General features: G+C 33.5%; 2 protein-coding genes and 1 long non-coding RNA gene across 6 annotated transcripts in view; 1 reads left to right on the forward strand and 2 right to left on the reverse strand.

Annotated features, from left to right (window-relative positions):
• Positions 1-18,864, reverse strand: part of LOC126779266 (uncharacterized) — a 156,929-nt gene that overhangs the window by 52,764 nt on the left and 85,301 nt on the right. The window lies entirely within an intron of this gene.
• LOC126779207 (uncharacterized) lies at positions 120-2,577 on the forward strand. Its single transcript, XM_050503124.1, has 2 exons — positions 120-663; positions 1,908-2,577. The coding sequence occupies exons 1-2, from the start codon at positions 531-533 to the stop codon at positions 2,522-2,524; spliced, it is 750 nt and encodes a 249-aa protein (XP_050359081.1). The 5' UTR covers positions 120-530; the 3' UTR covers positions 2,525-2,577.
• Positions 5,199-18,864, reverse strand: part of LOC126779177 (3-hydroxy-3-methylglutaryl-coenzyme A reductase) — a 28,390-nt gene continuing 14,724 nt past the window's right edge. The window contains exons 2-3 of one of the 3 annotated variants that reach the window (XR_007670276.1): positions 10,181-13,060; positions 5,199-7,814 (exon numbers count right to left, since the gene is read on the reverse strand). Coding sequence is in view for 2 of the 3 variants with exons in the window: in XM_050503073.1 (XP_050359030.1) it covers positions 10,521-13,028 (2,508 nt within the window). In the remaining variant the exon portion in view is untranslated. Of the gene's footprint in view, positions 7,815-9,162; positions 13,061-15,376; positions 15,526-18,864 lie in introns of those variants that run through there. The other 2 variants (XM_050503073.1, XM_050503071.1) reach the window with 2 other exon arrangements.

Genomic DNA, 18,864 nt, shown 5'->3' on the forward strand with positions numbered 1-18,864 from the left:
GAGGAGGTTTTTCTTTCATACCAAATATTCATTTCTAGGGATTAAGTCGTGTTGATTCAGTCTAAGTTTTATTTATTCCTATTCACCGGTTTCCGCTTGAACGTAAAAGTATGCTTTAGGGTCCGTTCACACAGACCGGCTCGGAGAGGAGAGCAGATTTTTATCACGTTGGAAACAGTGTTTTGAGTGATTGTAGTAAAGTTTATTTTTGCATTTGCACCTTTTTTGTCATTAAAAATGCCTGAACGCGCTTCGTGTGAAGTAATAAAAGGAGCCGACCGGCTCCGCTTGCGTGCTCTTTCTCGCTCGCGCAGCCGATCGGCTCTGATTGCGTGCTCTTTCTCGCTTGCGCAGCCTGTCGGCTCCGATTGCGTGCTCTTTCTCGCTCGCGCAGCCGATGGGCTCCGATTGCGTGCTCTTTCTCTATCGCGTAGCCGATCGGCTCCGATTGCGTGCCCGCTGCGGCCGCGCCGACCGCCATTTTGATAGCAACATTTGAACGTAATAGTTGTGCGTACTTGTACGAAAAGATGAATGATGAAAAATTAATAATACTCGTGTCAAAATATGAGTGTTTATTTGACATAACCAAGCCATCATATAGCGATCGGATAATGAAAGACAATGCATGGGAGGAAATTAGCAAATGTCTCGGAATAAGTGGTAAGTAAGGTTTTCATTGTTTTACACCTACCCCCAGATACTCAAACGAATTTTAAAGCAAGGGCTTCTTAAACTCGTGCTGCGACGTGTTAGATTCAAAGTCAAAATAGGAATAACATGAGTTTAAATGCGCCCTTACTTTAAAAACTCGTTTGAGTATCTGATCGTTAGAATATACTTATGTAGTAGACAATTTTTATTAAATATAACTTAAGAAACTCGCGTAGCCACTTGATCTTGCCAATCTAAAGCACCACTTGATGAAAAATAATCCTTAAATTTATTCCTTGTGGTTAGAACTGCGTCGCTATTAGAACTGTTTTCATTATTATTGTCTGTTATTGCTGTTAATAAATTTATATTGCTGTGAAATTCATTCTCTTGTCCTGGCGTCCGATTTTCTATTAAAAAATTATGTAAACATGTAGTTGCTAATATAATTAAATCACAGTACTTCGGCTGAATTTTCATTCGTTTTTGATAAATTTCAAATCTTTGAGTTAGCATTCCAAATGCACATTCTACGACTTTTCTTGCCCTGCTTAAACGCAGATTAAATACTTTTTTTGATAATTCTGTTCTTGCTTGTTCTCTTGGATACGGCCGCAATATATTATTGCTCAAAGGAAATGCCTCGTCTCCTATAAAAACATGTGGTAAGCTTTCAGTGGTACTAGGTAGAGGTTTATTTGGGGGCAGCTTTAACTTATTGGTGTTGAGTTTTTTCCAAAATTTTGAATTCTGTAAAATTCCGCCGTCGCTATTTTTACCATATGATCCATCACATCCATCACACATCAACAATAAAAAAACTGTATTTCGCGTCGACCACAGCTAGTAACACTGTACTGAAAAAGTTTTTATAATTATAGTATAAGCTTCCACTATTATCTGGTGCCTGTATATTGACATGCTTTCCGTCTATAGCGCCCAAACAGTTAGGAAAATTCCAAATATTAAAGAAATCACGTGAAACCTTTTCCCACATTTCTTCATCTGGCATCTGCATAACTATGGGCATCAAAACATCACAAATTACTCTGATTGTCTCATGAATAATTGAATGAACTGTAGAAATTCCCATTCGAAAATTAAATGACAAGTTTTTGAAACTGCAACCAGTGATGAGGAATCTGTAAAAATAAAACAAACACACAAAATAGAAATATAAGACTGCCGTACCAAAACGAACTATAAAATAAAAAAGAGTTATGTTATTAATTTTTCATTTCTGTTCTTTCCAGTGACGCAGTGCCAGGATCGTTGGAAGAAACTGCGAGATAACTTCAGAAAAGCCTATTATAACCGAAAAGGCAAGAGTGGCGATGGTGCAACTACGTCCAAATTGATAAAATTTGAAAAAGAACTTTCTTTTATAATACCATTTTTTCGCAATCGAAACCAAATATCTAATGTAACATTATCATCGGATGATTCAGAGCCTGGCACACCAATACCACCACCATCGACATCATCTAAACGTTCTGACCATTCTGAAGTTGAATCGCTTGCAAGTACTTCTGGCTCGAAAAAGAGACCACGCTTAAGCAAAGATGTTGCTACGGTTTTCGAAGAGTATCTTGAAGAAAAAAGAAATACTACACCCCGTGACAAGGCATTACGTAATTTTTTTTTGTCTATGTCAGATACAGTGGAAACATTCCCAAAAGAAGTCCAAGCACGAATTAAAAGGCGCGTGTTTAACATTGTTAATGAAGCTGAATTAAGTCTGTATGAAAATAGTACAGATTTGAATTATTCTTTGTCTATAAATTCACCGCCATCGACTAATCAATCTACTTACCTAGTGTCAAACGAAACCTTTAAACCTTTAAAATCATCGTGTGCACCTGAAAGTTAAGTCTAGCATGCACTCGTCCATACAATTACGAAAATCACATTTACGAATCCGCTTATTTCTGTTTTAATTTAAACTCGACTCCTATCCGAGTTTAATTTCTAGTATAGTATTGGAATTGCCGTCCTCTACAAATCTAAAAAAAAAATTAACTTTATTCGGTAAATTGTAGGTTTGATTTCTTTATATATCTATTTACTTACATTGCTAAAATAAACAAATTGATTATAGTTGATAATTTATTAAAAAATATAATTAAGTAATAAATTATAATAAGGTACAATATGTACTATATATGTATATAGAAAACATAAGTAATAATTACTTTTGTTGCCTATGACTTTTATTGTAATTGAAAGCCTGTAATTTTATTTTATCATTGTTGTCAAAATCGACAATTTTGCCTATTAAAAGTCTATTAACTCCTTTTAACACCAACTATTGACTATTAAATTAATAGATAAATTAATTAAATAATCAACTAATATCAATTTATGAAATCACATCTGCAATTTATAAAGAACAAAAAAATTTATTCTTTAAATTTGTTATTTCAGGAGAAACCGCTTAGACATATAACAATCATTAAATAAATTTCATTTAGCAATTGAACAAAATCATCACATGCGTTAAACAAAGACTTTTTCGTGTAATCAATTGCATAATTAGAGGAAACGGGATCAATTTCCGATTTTAGCAAATCAAACGAACAATTTTTAAATATTTTATTTTTGCTTTTTTTGATTACATGGCCTGCGACATATTTTTTTGCTTCCTCGTGCAAAATTGAGTCAGTAGATTTAATTTCATGCATTGTGGTAATCAAAGAATCAACTTCACATGCAAATTCAGGAGGATCTAAAGAATCACATTTCTCTGATAATAAAAATTTCATTGACAAGCGGTTGATAGTCATCTTTTTCACAATCAGCACTAATGGAATGAGATGAATTCATATTATTATCTATTTAGATGTTTGTGTTATTTAACATGATTAGTATAAGTAATTTACATTTCATTAACGTAAACAATGCTTAATAAATGGAGGGCTGTGATTTTGTGATCTAAATAACATGATTAGTATAAATAATTGTTTTTTATTTACCTTAAAGTTACCGTTAACCTTTCTTCGGCTGTAATGGTGCAACGATAATTTGTAGTCTTTTTTGTTATATGTACTCTTAACAAATCTGTCAATTTCAAAAATTGCCAATATTCCATACGATAATACTCATAAAATTTTAGGCTATCTCTCTTCAATTCCTCGAAAATGGTGTGAAACTCCCCATGGATTAGTCTGTTTTTCCAAATATGTTTTACCCATATTTGTTTCCGCTTGCGCTTACGTTTCCTATGTTCTATTTCAAGTAATCTTGCTAACAAATATATTTCTTCGTCGGAGCTATCTAATCTAATCCATGTTTCGAAAAGCACACGTTAACACACCGAAAACAAAACTTAGACTGCGCGGAATACTGGCACTGCCTTTGTAGTGTATCCACCCGACTCCGAGCGCATCCGACCGGCTCCGAGCACATCCAACCGCACCCGCTTTCAGATCTCTTCCAGCCGGTCGATGTGAAATAGTTGGCGGCTCCGCTCCGGCCAATTCCAAGCGTATACGACCCGGTCTGTGTGAAAAGAAAAAAGCAGGCCGATGCTCTCCGAGCCGGTCTGTGTGAACGGACCCTTACACATTAAAAAATAGACGTATTTTACCACGAGTAGTGAGTACTATATATGAGCTACAAAATCTCTTCCTGTTAGATTTGTGGTTTTTTACAACAACCAGTCTTGCATGCAACCTTTGCTTTATAAAGACGAGTACTAAAAGATTAAACGACGCTATATATTCGTTATTAATCTGAATATCGCTTCTTAATTAATTAATAGCAGTTAAAAAAGTATTCAGTGGGTGGTAAGTGAGGGTCCAAATTCTGTACATAAATCTTGTGACCACCTAATTATGCATTTCTGCCTCTCCCGCTGCTGGACTAGGGCTCCTTTCCATCTCAGTTCGTAGCGTAGTTTCAAGTTCATATATTTGTTTATTAAATGACATCTATGATTTGTTAAAATATACTACATAGATCATTCAAATATACATTATATTTGATACAGTTTAAAGTTATAAAAAATATAATGGTGGTCCCCTGAATATCCCATGTGCAATAAGTGATTAATTTTATATGTTGCAGTGTTTTTAATTAAGCATATTATTTTTTCAATAGCTTAATATGTATTATGTCTCACTTTTATATTCAAATTGTGTAACATTCTTTTCCGAAAAATGGTAAAGTTATCAAAAATAAATAATGTTTTAACAATTTTTGTTGGTACCATAATTATAATACAAGAAAAACTATAATAAAAAAAAAATGAAAATTTTATGCAAATAAGATTCTATTATTTTACTATGGGTTATCATTTACATTATAAATAAAAAAATAAACACATAACTTGCTATTATATATTTCGTAACATACTTGAATATTTTTATATCCGTACTTTATTTGCAGATTTATTTTAAAAAACACATAATTTTTAAATGATAAATCCCAATTTAAACCATTTTATAGTACTTAAAATATAAAACTATGTGGGTAGGTACTTAATAAGTGTTTTTAGACGGATGCTACAACAGTTGATAGGTAAATAAAAATCCATTTTCATAAAATATACATTTAATCAACAGAGCCCTAACATTCATCTACGCAGCATTATGTACGTCAAATTAAATATATGTACTAGGAATTTTATTTTGGAAGACAGACATTTAGCTTATTAATTTATTAGCTTATTACATAATAATTATAGTCCAAATTATACCTCACGAGAGATTTCCAGGTAACAACCCCGCATCCACTCCTACTTATTAATTATTATTTTATGAAAAATACAATAATATAAAAAACAATATGTTTTATCTGGGTTATTCAAATAAACATCAAACCTAGGTTTTTAAACACAATTCAATACAGTAATTTCAATTAAGTACGTAGATTCGGTCATTCCGAAAATTATTCAAATATAATATCGTTAAACATTTTACTCTACACATTCTTTAAAATCTAAACAATGTAACAACTAAAATATATTGCTTATGCTTGCTATCTCTTTCTTTTGTATGATTTTAAAAATGATTACAGTCAATATTAAAAACAATCAGAACATAATATCGAATGCTTAGCTAAGCTAAACCAAAATAAGGCAAGCTATTTCATAACACTGATCATACATTGACCGCCTTTAATGAATATATTAGATGTTATTTAATTACATTTACTAATGTAATTAAAACTATATAGGTTTTACGATCTTTACATTTTATACAAGTTATTGTAACTAATTTTATTAAAATATTAACATTGTAATGGTGACAAATGACCATTTTTTTAGACATTATTTGACATTTAAAAAGGCGCAAAATAATCTGTTTTTTTTTTTAATTACAAAGTGTAACCATATACATTTTTATTGACTAGCGTAAATATAAAATTGTTAAGTAAAATAAATATAAACCCACTCCATTTAAATATGTTTTAAATAAACATACGAGTCAGGCACAAGATATGTGAACTGAATTTTACGATAATTACAAGGAAAAGTTAATAATTTTAACCTTTTAGTATAACACTTATTATAAAACCATATTTGAATTATATAACTTATTTATCTCAGAGTCAATTGTGGTAGAAGATAAATTGATAATAATAATGTGTCGATAGACCAACAGCTGATAGTGATAACGCATGAAGACTTAACCTTTAAACGGATATTATATATAAATTTAGAATTTGTTTTTTAAATACTGTTTAAATATTATATTTAAAATTAAATAATAATATTAGGAAAAATTTTAATCGTAAACATTTTGAGCAACACCTAATGGATTTTTTTTTAACATTTTATACCAAACGTCTTCATTTCATAAAACCGATTTTTAAGCATTCGTTACAACAATCATGTAATTTAAAAAAAATTGTAGGTCGGTGACAGTCCCTGCCTTATCGTTAACTCAAACTTAATGACTGGTGACTTCACTCTTACTTTTAACTTATGAACAAGTCTTGTACGAAATAAATTACAATTTTTTTACCTATTTCTGTCTAGTTTCCTAGTGGGTTGTCACAATGATGGAGTTTAATGATTTAATAGAATAAAATGATTAACATATCAATAAAGGCATGATGTTTTGTACCTTTTGCATATAGTCAAATAAAAAAGCTATTTTTTTTAAGTACAAATATGATTATATTCGAAATTTCTTTTGTTATTTAGTCATATTCATCGGTTCAGAGTATAGTATAGAATGTTAAGTAATATAAAGAGAAACAAAATAATTTACCGCGAATTTTATTTTCTTTTAAATAAAGACAGCATATTTTGTCTCAGATAAATAAGTGTAATGCTTATTGCTATATTGAATAAAGAAACATAAATTTTAATTGAAACTATATTTAAAATATTTTCCCATCAAGTTATCATAACTTTTAACGGAATAGGTTTCCCGAAGGACCTTTAATTGATTTTAATACAAAATGCCATTTTATTTATAGTATCATGACGCAATGCACTTGTTTTGTATTCGGTGCAAATCGAATTACGACGCGTAAGACGAAAGTCAACGGTTACAAGAATATGACGTATAACAGAGCGTTGCATTTATTAAAATAATAATTTGTTTTACTCATCATACAAATATGGATACAGCTTATTTAAATTACATTCAATGAATTTTAGTAAAATGATTCAATATATTATGTATATATATAGAAGCCCCTCTAGTTTTCGTACGGGTCAAATTTAAAATAGTTAAAGTTGAAATTTCCAAAAATCTTTAATTAGGCGATGCTTATATTATAAAAAATTAAAATTGTTTCAAAACTCAGCAGTTTTCGCTGTGGTTTAATCGTTAGTTAGGACAAAAGATTTTATAAGAATATAAATATGCAAACTCAAATACGTACGTACAATGTTTAGATTAGTCCTGTATTGCCGTTTCGAGGAACTCACTTCGTACGTCATTCGTGAAATGTTGAAAACCAACTTAGGTGATATGATTTGAATTCTTTAACTTTGATAACAATATTTATAGTCAATATCGCTACTTTTCTGACATTTCACGATCGTGTACTGCGACAGGTTTCAAGATTGTTACAGAATGGCTTAGTTTACGAATCTTATTAAATAAAAATGTCTCTGTATGTTTGTCCTCAATCCGTTGCTCAACCATTCATCCGAATGTGGTGTAACTTCGGAGAGTCGTTCTGCGAACATCCGCGAAGGATCCCTGGCCCAAACAATCACAATTTTTTATAGACCTTTATTCCCGTGCGAAACCGGGACCGGTATATAAGTATTATATAAAAATAATTACATACGTCGTTTATATATGATTAAAAGTATATTTGTAAAATTTATACACAACTTATGCCTTACCCATAAATTTATTGTTTCGTAAAATCTATTATAAATAAAATAACAGAAACTTATTGTTAATAAATCTTAAATTAATTCAGTCGTTAGATAATGAGGTCACACAGCATCGTGTTTTTTGTGTAAGTTCAGTATAATCTCACGGTCATACTGATGGCTTGTTAAATATGAAAATCATATTCAAGGTCATAATAGCTGTCATTTTCGTCATTTCTTGTGCAATTATGTCATATATGACTTTCAAAGGTTGATTTCTAAACGTGTTTTTTGGTATGTAATGATTTCAATTTTGGAAATGTGTTTTCATAAAGCAGTATCATCTTTTTTTCATCAATTTCCGTCTAACAAAATTCTAAATATACTTCATTCAAGTTTTTTCTTGCAAACATGAATGATATATTTCAATATCAAAGAATAATTTATATTTTGGTTAGTTCAGCGATGATAGCTTAAGTTTCAATCATATTATTATATAAATTATCAAAATAACTACTTGATATCTAGAAGCCGATATGGCCGAGTGGTTAGATAGAACAGTTGAATTCTAAGCGAACATTGCGGGTTTGAATTCCACCAAGCACAATCGAAATCATGCGCTTAATCCGTGTTTATAATTCTTCTTTTACATCGCAATATTAACCAACTCGCGTTGAAGTAGCGTGTCGGAAATTTAAAACCGACTAAACGTTCTCCTCAAAAGTTGCCTTAGACCCAGCAGTGGGACATTTTAATATATTGACACTGATGGTAGTTTTTACATTTAATCTTGAAAAATTACGTTCAAAACGCTTATAATAGCTAACACGAATGAAGTACACATTCGTTTCGACATAATAATGTTATAGGTATTAGGGTATATTACTTGGTTGGATATGTGCAAGCATGTCTGGGTAGGTACCACCCACTCATAACATATTCACCCGCCGAAAAGCAACCATCAAGATTGTTAGGTACTGCACTCACCACCAGCCAATAAAACTCCAGGCACAAGTATCTCGCGCTTCTCGTGGTTTTATATAAATATAGTTTTTAATAATATCTCAATTAAAAGATTGAATGGGTTTTTGATGATTTATCTTGTGGGCAAATTAAGTTTAATGTTGTTTAACATTCTCAAAATGGGGACCAAGGTTATTATGACGACATATCACGCGTTAAGTTAACACGCTAGCTTAAATCGTCACGAAATCATTAACAGCTGGTGAGTTTTAATTATTTATTTCATTATTTAAATGTACATCTTATTTCCTGCATTCATTATATATTCCACCGCCAAACAGCAATGCTATGTATAGTTGTGTTACAGTTTGAAAGGTAACTACAGAGACAAATTACTATTTTCAAGTGGCGCATTGGCTATAAGGAATTTTTAATATTTCTTACAGTGCCATTCCAGTCTATTTGAAATTTAGAAAAAAACACTATTATTTCTTTATTTAAGCAGACCTTTTTATGAGCTCATTTGAAAACGATTTCTTTTTGTTTTCATAGTTATCAACGAGTTTAAGTTAACAATTAAAAAAATATATTCGAAAAACTTTTCTTCCAGTTTTGAATAACGTATCTATCCTGACCAATGGGCGAAAACTAGTCATAAAAAAAGATTATCAATAAAAAAAACTGATGTTTTTTTTCATACAGAAATATTTAGACGAAAGTGTACATTTAGCATTGAAATGATTAAACATGACGACATTTGATATATTAAACAAATCTCTTCGTAAGCTGACTTAATTTTATAAACACGAACTGTGATCTTTCCTTTCATATTTTGTCAATCAAGTTCACTTTCCAATTGAAAACATTTGACTTAATGTAATCCTTTATAAATTTCATGTGATCTTTGAATAAGCGTTTGGGAGGTAACATATAACCCCTTTGTCAATATCCTTGACATTTCCTGACGAGTGCTTTTTGCAATATCTTCAAAACAATTCATATTCACCGCACGTTATGCAGACATTGCTTATGTACATATTACGATGCTGTTTATACACGAACGTATTATTTATTATATTATATACTTCGATCACTAATAAATTCTTACTAGTAATCGAAGATTATACAATGCTTACAGCTATAATAACCAGTTGGCAATCGATGTAAAAAGTAGTTTCCATTTTCAAACGAAGTCATTTAACTTATACAGATTTTAAACACGTTTTCGAATTTATTGTCGATTATAATATATGATAGCTTATTAAATTCATTTATACTTACAATAATATATTGATTTGTATCGTTTGAAGTTTAAAGGCGAAGCGTTATTTACAATTCTTACGTTTACATCACCGGGTATTTCACAGGGAACAGTTCTGGGTCCAATTTTTTACTTTAGCCTCGTGCACACTGGATTAGTTTATATGAGGTTCCATTGTAATACGACACATATTTTATTAAAAAAATTTAACACACGTCATAAACTATTCGGTCTGTAATCCAAGTTATCGGTGTATAGAGGGCAGTGTACGATTTTTGGTAATTTCCGATGGTAATACCTTAATTACTTAATTATTGATGTAAGCATTACTCTCCTTTATCTTGACTAACGTAACCAATGTTATAACTTTGGTACTTTTAAAGTCATATCGTTTGTCACATTTGCAACGTTCGCTGTTGATCTGTTGTGACGCATATGTGATTTAACTAAGTCGGAATTGACTAGAGCAGCCATCAGGCTTAATTCTCCAGCTAAAACGGTGGCGCAAACGAGAGAAGCTAATCTGGCTGAATTCTCAGCAGGACGTGCACCGGCTCCTTTCACACCGAGGATTTGTAAGCAAGCTCCTTGTCCTGTCAAAACAGTACCACCACCTACTGTACCCACTTCTAGCGAAGGCATAGTACATGTTATGTAGAGATCGTCTCTATTTTCACCGCAAACTTCCATATTTGTCGAACAATTACTGCTTGTTACGTTCTGAGCCGGATCTTGCCCCGTTGCTATAAATATAGCTGTCACCATATTCGCCGCGTGAGCATTATTCCCACCAATGGAGCCCGCTAACGCCGATCCGGATAGGTTTTTAATTTTGTTGCATCGAGTCATTGTTTTAGCGTCAGTTTTGAAGATATTTTTTAAGTTTTCAGCTGATATTGTAGTTTCGCAAACGACTCTTTTCCCTCTTCCCTTTACCCAATTAATCGAGGCAGCCTTCTTGTCAGAACAGTAGTTACCAGAAAGACTGATTACTTCCATATCAGGGAAGAAGTTCTTAAGTAACTTCAGAGCATTTTCAGCACCCTTGGATACCATATTCATACCCATAGCGTCGCCAGTGGTAGCTCTGAATCTTAAATACAGGGTTGCTCCATCAACACCAACGTGGACTTCTTGAAGACGAGCAAACCTTGATGTTGAATCAAATGCTTCTTTTATGATTGCGTAGTTGTCTTTATTGTCTAACCACTGGCGGCATTCATGTGCGCGTACGACGTTGGGTAACTTGACAGCAGGAGCTCTTGTCATTCCGATATCTTCAACAACACTAGTGACGCCTCTGGTACCAATGGCTTTTGCGCCTCTGTTTGTGGACGCAACTAAGGCGCCTTCAGTTGTAGCCATTGGGATCATGTACGCTTTACCATCCACAACTAACGGACCAGCAAATCCAACCGGGATACCAACGTATCCTATAACGTTTTCACAGCAAGCGTTCAAAACTTTACTGTAATCATAATTTAGATACGGTAGTTGTTTTATACCAACTTCCGTTTGGAATCTCGAGGATATGACTCTCCTACGTAATCTAACGCCTCGTAAAGGATCGTTTAAGACATTTTCAAGCCTGTGTAAAGGTATATGTGACTGTTCAACAAGCATTACAACTTCATCGTCGCTAAGAGATGTACAGACACCTTCTGACCGATATATCTCTAAACATTCTGCCATTGGGCGCTTTTTAGAATTAAGTCTAGCGGCTGAAGAACTAGGCGAAAGTAGAGGCCACTCTGATTCTTCACAATTCAGCAAGTCATCCGTTTGCGTATGCATGTCAGACTTGATATCTTCACCAACCGAAAACTTCGGTTTACTGTTGCGTTTCACAACCTCTTTAACTGTTAAATCGTTCATGTCAATTATCCAATTTTTTTGTTCCTCAAAAAAGATGAATTTAATAATTAAAGCGCACAGCAACGTTGCTATAACGATGTAATCTGCGCTCACTGAAAACCATTTGACATATGAGTGGAAAAGAACATTCTCATGCGATCCAGACTTAAAATCGTTAGTCAAAGATCCTTCTATCATACCGTTCTCTCTAGTCCAGGGCCATCTACTAGTTAAGTGAACACAAAGTAACCCAGCAGCCATAATCATTTTCACTCTTTGCACAACTGGGTTTGGTTTTAAATCAGTTTCAGAAAAAGGACCGTCCGTTCCCATTTCTTTTCGACCAGAAGCGAAATCTGCTACCAGTGACAGACAAGCGGGATAAAATGTAACAAATACTAAATAGTCCACTAATAACGCCAAGCAGGCGAATGTACACATATGTTCCAATCTAGGAACGCCTGATAAACCACCAACGCCGACGAGGAGAACCGCTAGAAGTGTATCTAACGTCGCTGTCGGCCCGAGTAGAGAAAGAGCTTTCCCTACCCTCTTGCCCTGATCTTCACCTGCACTCCAACCGGCTTTTGCCATTCTCGCTCCTCTGGCAACATCAGCAACGAGTAAAAACAAAAACGGAGCATCTTTTATGCTGGCTAGTTCACTCCAAAATAAACTTGCAAGGGCTGACGTAAAGATGAAACTGGCAAATGTTGAGAAGACACCAGCAATGATGAGAAGGTATTTCGAAGCAATTTTCTGGAGATTTGAAACTTGGTAATAAGCGTAGAGCAGAGCCGCACAACGTACGAAGGTCATTATGACCGCATCAGCTGCTTGGTATTCCGCTTCAAGTCCTGGACAAGCTCTCGCCCAACCTGCGCATCGTTCAGCTCGTGTACCTGTGCCATGTCTTTCCACACTAGCAGCACAGGCCAAAAGAGCCAAAGTGGCTACGATTACCTCCCATTGATGTCGGGCGCAAAACTCGCCATGAGCACCCCACACTTTCATTATAGCTGTTTATGCTGCCTAGCAGCTGATATCTGTAAAGAAAACCTTGGATTAGTTATCTTGTCTCATAACTTTGTTAGCGATGTCGTAAGATTTTGAAATATTGTAAATTTTTATGGATTTGTAATGCATAATCTATAAAAAATAATGTTTAAGAAAGGTCAACATATACTCATAAGCTTTTCATCTTATTTGAATGTTTTTAGCGTTAAAATAATTCTTTCATGGTCATTATATCAAAAGCTATTTCATATTATTATCATTAATTATGAATTGAATTGAATATATGTAAGTAGAAATTTATAGCGCCCCACCAGATACATTATGAACTGGGACCGAATTCTACTAATTTATATCGCTTACGATACTTTACCGATTCAATTCCGATCCAACTTTGAATAATCTATATTTATTTGAATCTGAACCGAACCGATAATATGTTAACATATACCGTTGTCAAAATCCAACTTAATTGTTAACTTTTATGACAATAGTCGATAATTAAATTAAAGAATAGGAAAACTGATAAATGGCAACGATCACGCTTCGATTCGATTGCGATAAAATGACAATTTGTTAGTAGAATTAGTCCCCTAGCGTTCTGATGCCAATTCCTCATTAACAACTTTTAAAGCGCTATGAAAACTGTTACATATAAACTGGATAACTATAAATAAGCCACAGTACTTATATACAAGTATTTATTTAAAAATATTTATGATTTTATAATCAAATGTCTTATTTATATATATAACGGTGAAAATTATCGTTTAGTGAAATTTTAAATAACCTGGTTCGTATTTCGTGCAAAAATTTGGAATAGAGTATATTATTATAATTCTTAAACAATATGAAATCTTCTATTTTTCACTTAACTTTCAAACAATTTAGAATCTTTATCATGATTTAAATATTTTACTTGAAGGAATTTTAAACTTTGACATTTTAGAAATGCTTAAATGCCAAGAAGCCAAAGCTGACTCAAAACAAGACAAAAAAAATTGCACTCCAAAATTAAAACCAAGCAAAGTACCAAGCAATAAACCGATATGAAGATATAACAAAGGCAATGACAACACGTCTTGGAATCTCCACATAATATGGAAAAAAAGAAAAAAACGTTAACAATTGAATATATGACTGAGTTAAAATAAATGGAAAAAAAAGAAATGGAAATACGCCATAAAGTCTTTCTCATTTCTTACTTTACTGAATTGGAAATTTGAAATACCTTTTACTGGTGGTAGGGCTTTGTGCAAGCTCGTCTGGGTAGGTACCACTCACTCATCAGATATTCTACCGCAAAACAGCAATACTTGATATTGTTGTGTTCCGGTTTTAAGGGTGAGTGAGCCAGTGTAATTACAAGCACAAGGGACATAAAATCTTAGTTCCCAAGGTTGGTGGCGCATTGGCTATAAGCGATGGTTGACATTTCTTACAATGCCAATGTCTAAGGGCGTTTGGTGACCACTTACCATCAGGTGGCCCATATGCTCGTCCACCTTCCTATTCTATAAAAAAAAAAAACATCACAAGGTGTTCAAATTCATATTACAAGGCAGAATAAAGCTGATGCAATTTTGGAAGCCTTCATAAAAATTTAATCTAATAAGGCTTATAATACTGTATATGATTATATAAATAATAGAAGAGCTTGGAGTTAGTATTCGTTGATGCTCGTACAGTATATATAAATATATGATTTGACGGGCCGGTTGGCATGGTTGGTAGACACTAGCCTTTCACGCCGAAGGTTGTGGGTCCCACCCAGGACAGATATTTGTGTGCATGAACATGTCTGTTTGTCCTAGGTCTGGGTGTAATTATCTATATAAGTATGTATTTACAAAAGAAAAGTAGTATAATCAGTTGTCTGATTTCCATAGTACAAGCTCTGCTTATTTTGGGATCAAATTTCCGTGTGTGAATAATGTCCTAGGATTATTACATATAATTTTTTATTGCTAAAAAGAGTAACCACTGAGTTTCTAACCGGTTCTTCTTAGTTGAATCTACATTCAGAACCGGCTGTTTTATATTAAATAAAAATTTCAAGATGACGATTTAAAAGTGAGAACCTAATTGAAGAAAGTATATTTTGATTATAATATATAGTTATTGCTAATATGAGTTAGGTATCAATATTGTAATCACAGAATATTTGCTTGTCCAATTTATTATTAAGGTACTCCGAACAAAAGGTCTATTTTTGATCTAAAAAACTATCACAATCGTGGTTATTATTTGCAATAATTAGAAACAAATACATTAATATAGGACCGAAGCTTGCAATTAAATCAAAATGAGTACAATATTAAGAAAAAAAAATCCATTATATATAATACCTGTCAACAAATGTTTTCTTGGGATTCTTGTTGGGCTTTCATACCAAATTTCATCAAAATTGGTTCAGTGGTTTAGCCGTGAAAACGTATTTATAACATTAGTATAGATGTGAGTTGCAAGATTTCACACAAACATTCTAACCGGCGAAGTTGAATATAATCTCGTAAGCTACTACGTTTGTTGTAAAATTTTATAGTTATTTTATCAAACGAAAAAGTTTATTGGTAAGTGTTTATGTATTTCGCAATCAATTTTCCGAGTAAATCTTTTCGCCCTTTAGCGACTTATTTTAAAAACTTTAGCATTTATTTAGCCGTTATCCTTGACCAAGTATTTAAATACTAGTTTGACGTTCTTTTAAATTATTGCTAAGAATTGCACTTAGCGAGTTATTCTCCGACTTTAGGGCACTTACTACTTTATTATTTCTTGATATCACTCCTGAAAAATTTCGAGATCAAGTGGTTTTTAAATATACGACAGATAATTATGTATATGCATTTGTCTTTGCAAATCCAAAAATATACGCGTCGAATATTCTCTCTATTGTAGAATAGTAACTACCAGTTTTTTGATGATGAAAATGAGCAAAATATGAATAAACGTAAATTAATTAAATGAAAATTCAATGGTGCTTGTCTGGGTTTGAATCCGCATTCATCGATTTACAATAGTTTTTTTCATATCGGATGATTAGAACTTTGCCTATTCCAGTCCAGATGTGTCATCATTATACGACTTTAAATGTAAATATTGATTACGCATAACTAATATATAAAACATTTCATCTAATTTGAATGTTTCGGATAGCATGAGACTTGGGTTATAAAAGTTTTTATGTTCATATTAATACAAAGCGGTGGCGGGCGGTGGAAGTCACTTTCCATCAGGTGAGCCTCCTGCTCGCTTGTCCTCTCTCACATAAAAATACCTCACCGCAGTAATGGGTCGTGAAAGTCAGAATGTGTCACGCGACATATACCGAAAGAATTATAATATTTCAAGAATACACGCATCAAAATAGTATATCACCATAAGTCGATTGTGAACATTTCACAGGCGAGTAATGAAGTGAATTCTTATAGAATAGCACTGCAGATCCAGTGCAAGTTGGTAGATTAATAAATAATAGAATTTGATCTGGTTCATGTAGGTGACCTCGCAATTTCCTTCACCACCAAATAGGACATTAAAGTATAAAAACAAATTAGGCTCATGAAAACTAAGTGGCAGATGACCGCATTTCAACCGGGGATTACGGTTACGATCCATTTGTTCTATTTAATAAACTTTCTCGCTTATATAATAAATAGGTGAGGGGGGGTCTAAGGCCCGTATTTCGGGCTCACAACTAAAAACCAACCGTACGTAAATTGATAATTGTTTGAAATTCACTTTCTACCTATAGTTACTTTTAGACATATTAGATTATTAACTAAATTATAAGAAATGTATTTTAATATAATAATTACATTTAAAGATTAAGGATTACTTTTTTTAAAGTATGTCGTTGAATGTCATGTAGGATAAATTATATTATATTTAAAACTAGTTCTGGCATTCGCGCGGGAATAAGAATAATGTATTTTAGCATATCCAAATTTTGATTTGCGTACAATCCGTTATATAGGATAGGTTACATAGGACATTATATATGCAAGCGTCCCATGATATAGATCATGTTCATCGCCTCTAGAGTTAAACCCTATCAGAAACTTATGGCGTGACACTGGAAATTCGACCATAAATAATATTGAAAGGTAATTTATATATCATATATTAATTTATACGTTTCGAATATTTCTTATTCTCATCTTTGCCCAATTTTATTGATACCACTAAAGTTCGACAATAGGTACCAAACAAAAAAAAACGTTTAGCAAACAGAGAGAAAGGTAACTCTTTTGTCTTTGTCTATTTACATATATAGAGATGAGATAAGCATATATATCATTATTTATATCCTGAAGTAAATTTTTATTTATTTTAGATTATGTTGGCAACCCTGTATTCGTAAAGAGAAAACACACAGTTATGGTTGCTTTATCGAAACCTGTTTATCGATAACGCCTGCATTTACCTCAAAAACCCTCCACTCTTATTCCATGGACATAAAGTTCAAAATTGTTTGAAACGAAATTAATAATATTTCAAGGTGAAGATCATTGTACTGTTGGGGTATTTAACGAAAGTACACATTCTTACTTCGACTGTAATGGATCAGTGGCTAGAATACGGTATATTTAATCGAAGACTGTGGGTTCAAGCTCGGCCGAGCACCCCTAAGTAACCGTATCGTTTGGGTCGGATGAATATACATATATGCTAGCCATATGGATGTTTATATTTTAACACTGGAATAACGCGTTACGCGTTTCCTCCACGGGAACAGTGGGGGGCGGGGTTATGTGGGGCTTTCGGGTGTCCAAGACGCCGAGTGCGTTACTACTTCTTCGATCAGGTGTTACATCCCTTATTATATCAGCGTGGAATAACCTCCAAGGTTAATCCTTAAGAGGAGAGGAAACAATATACGTTCTCTAAGCATAAAATGAGAAAAATCAAATATTTTGTGGAAGTAAATAATATATTCAATACATTTCTGATAAAATGGTTAAAGGAATTGCCATAATAATAATACAAGTAATAATAATAATGTCCTCCAGACCGGTTTCGGCCACGGCGGCCAATCTCAAGAGAGATTAGCCAACTACGCAGGAGATATTATAGTGCACAAGTGTGTGCGCAAACACAGGTGCACTCTCTATTCCCTAACTCTCATAATCCGATGGGACGGCAAATCCGACATGACCGGAAAGGGTTCAGGCGCAGGACTAACGGCTTTACGTGCTTATATATATAAGCTAAAAGGAATTTGTGATTTGTGTTTATGATAACTTGGCGCGTAAAAAGGACTATTATGGCTGCAGAACAAAATTCTTCTCGTCGTCCGTACTCTAATGAGGAATACGCTGACATCTTATTTTGCTATGGATATTGTAACGGTGACGCCGCAGCTGCTCGTCGTGAGTATAATCGTCGATTTCCGGATCGCCGGACACCTGACAATAGTGTCTTTATTGGTGTGTATCGTCGAATTAGAGAAACTGGTCGCGTGCAAAGGAGACAATCTGATTCCGGACGCCCTCGTGTCCGTTCTCCAGATGAAGAAGATGTAATTATTCGTCATTTTCGAGAGGACCCTACAGTTTCCACTAATATTGTGGCAAACCGACTGGGCGTATCTCAATGGAGAGTCTGGTTTACTGTCCACGCGGCTGGATTGTATCCCTATCATTACACACCCGTACACGTGATTGAAGAAGGAGATCCTGCAAGACGTTTAGATTTTTGCCGATTTATGCTACACTGTGATGCAGAAAATCCCAATTTTTTGAGAAAAATTTTATGGACAGACGAGTCAAAGTTTGACAAAGATGGTATTACTAACTACCACAATATTCGATATTGGTCTCAAAAAGAACAG

The sequence above is a fragment of the Nymphalis io genome, chromosome 28 (assembly GCF_905147045.1).
Source record: "Nymphalis io chromosome 28, ilAglIoxx1.1, whole genome shotgun sequence".
Classification (NCBI taxonomy): Eukaryota; Metazoa; Arthropoda; class Insecta; order Lepidoptera; family Nymphalidae; genus Nymphalis; species Nymphalis io.

Coding starts and splice junctions, on each gene's coding strand:
- LOC126779207 (XM_050503124.1), top strand. CDS start 531: ATGAATGATGAAAAATTAATAATACTCGTGTCAAAATATGAGTGTTTA. Junction 664..1,907: donor CAAATGTCTCGGAATAAGTG/GTAAGTAAGGTT, acceptor TGTTCTTTCCAG/TGACGCAGTGCCAGGATCGT.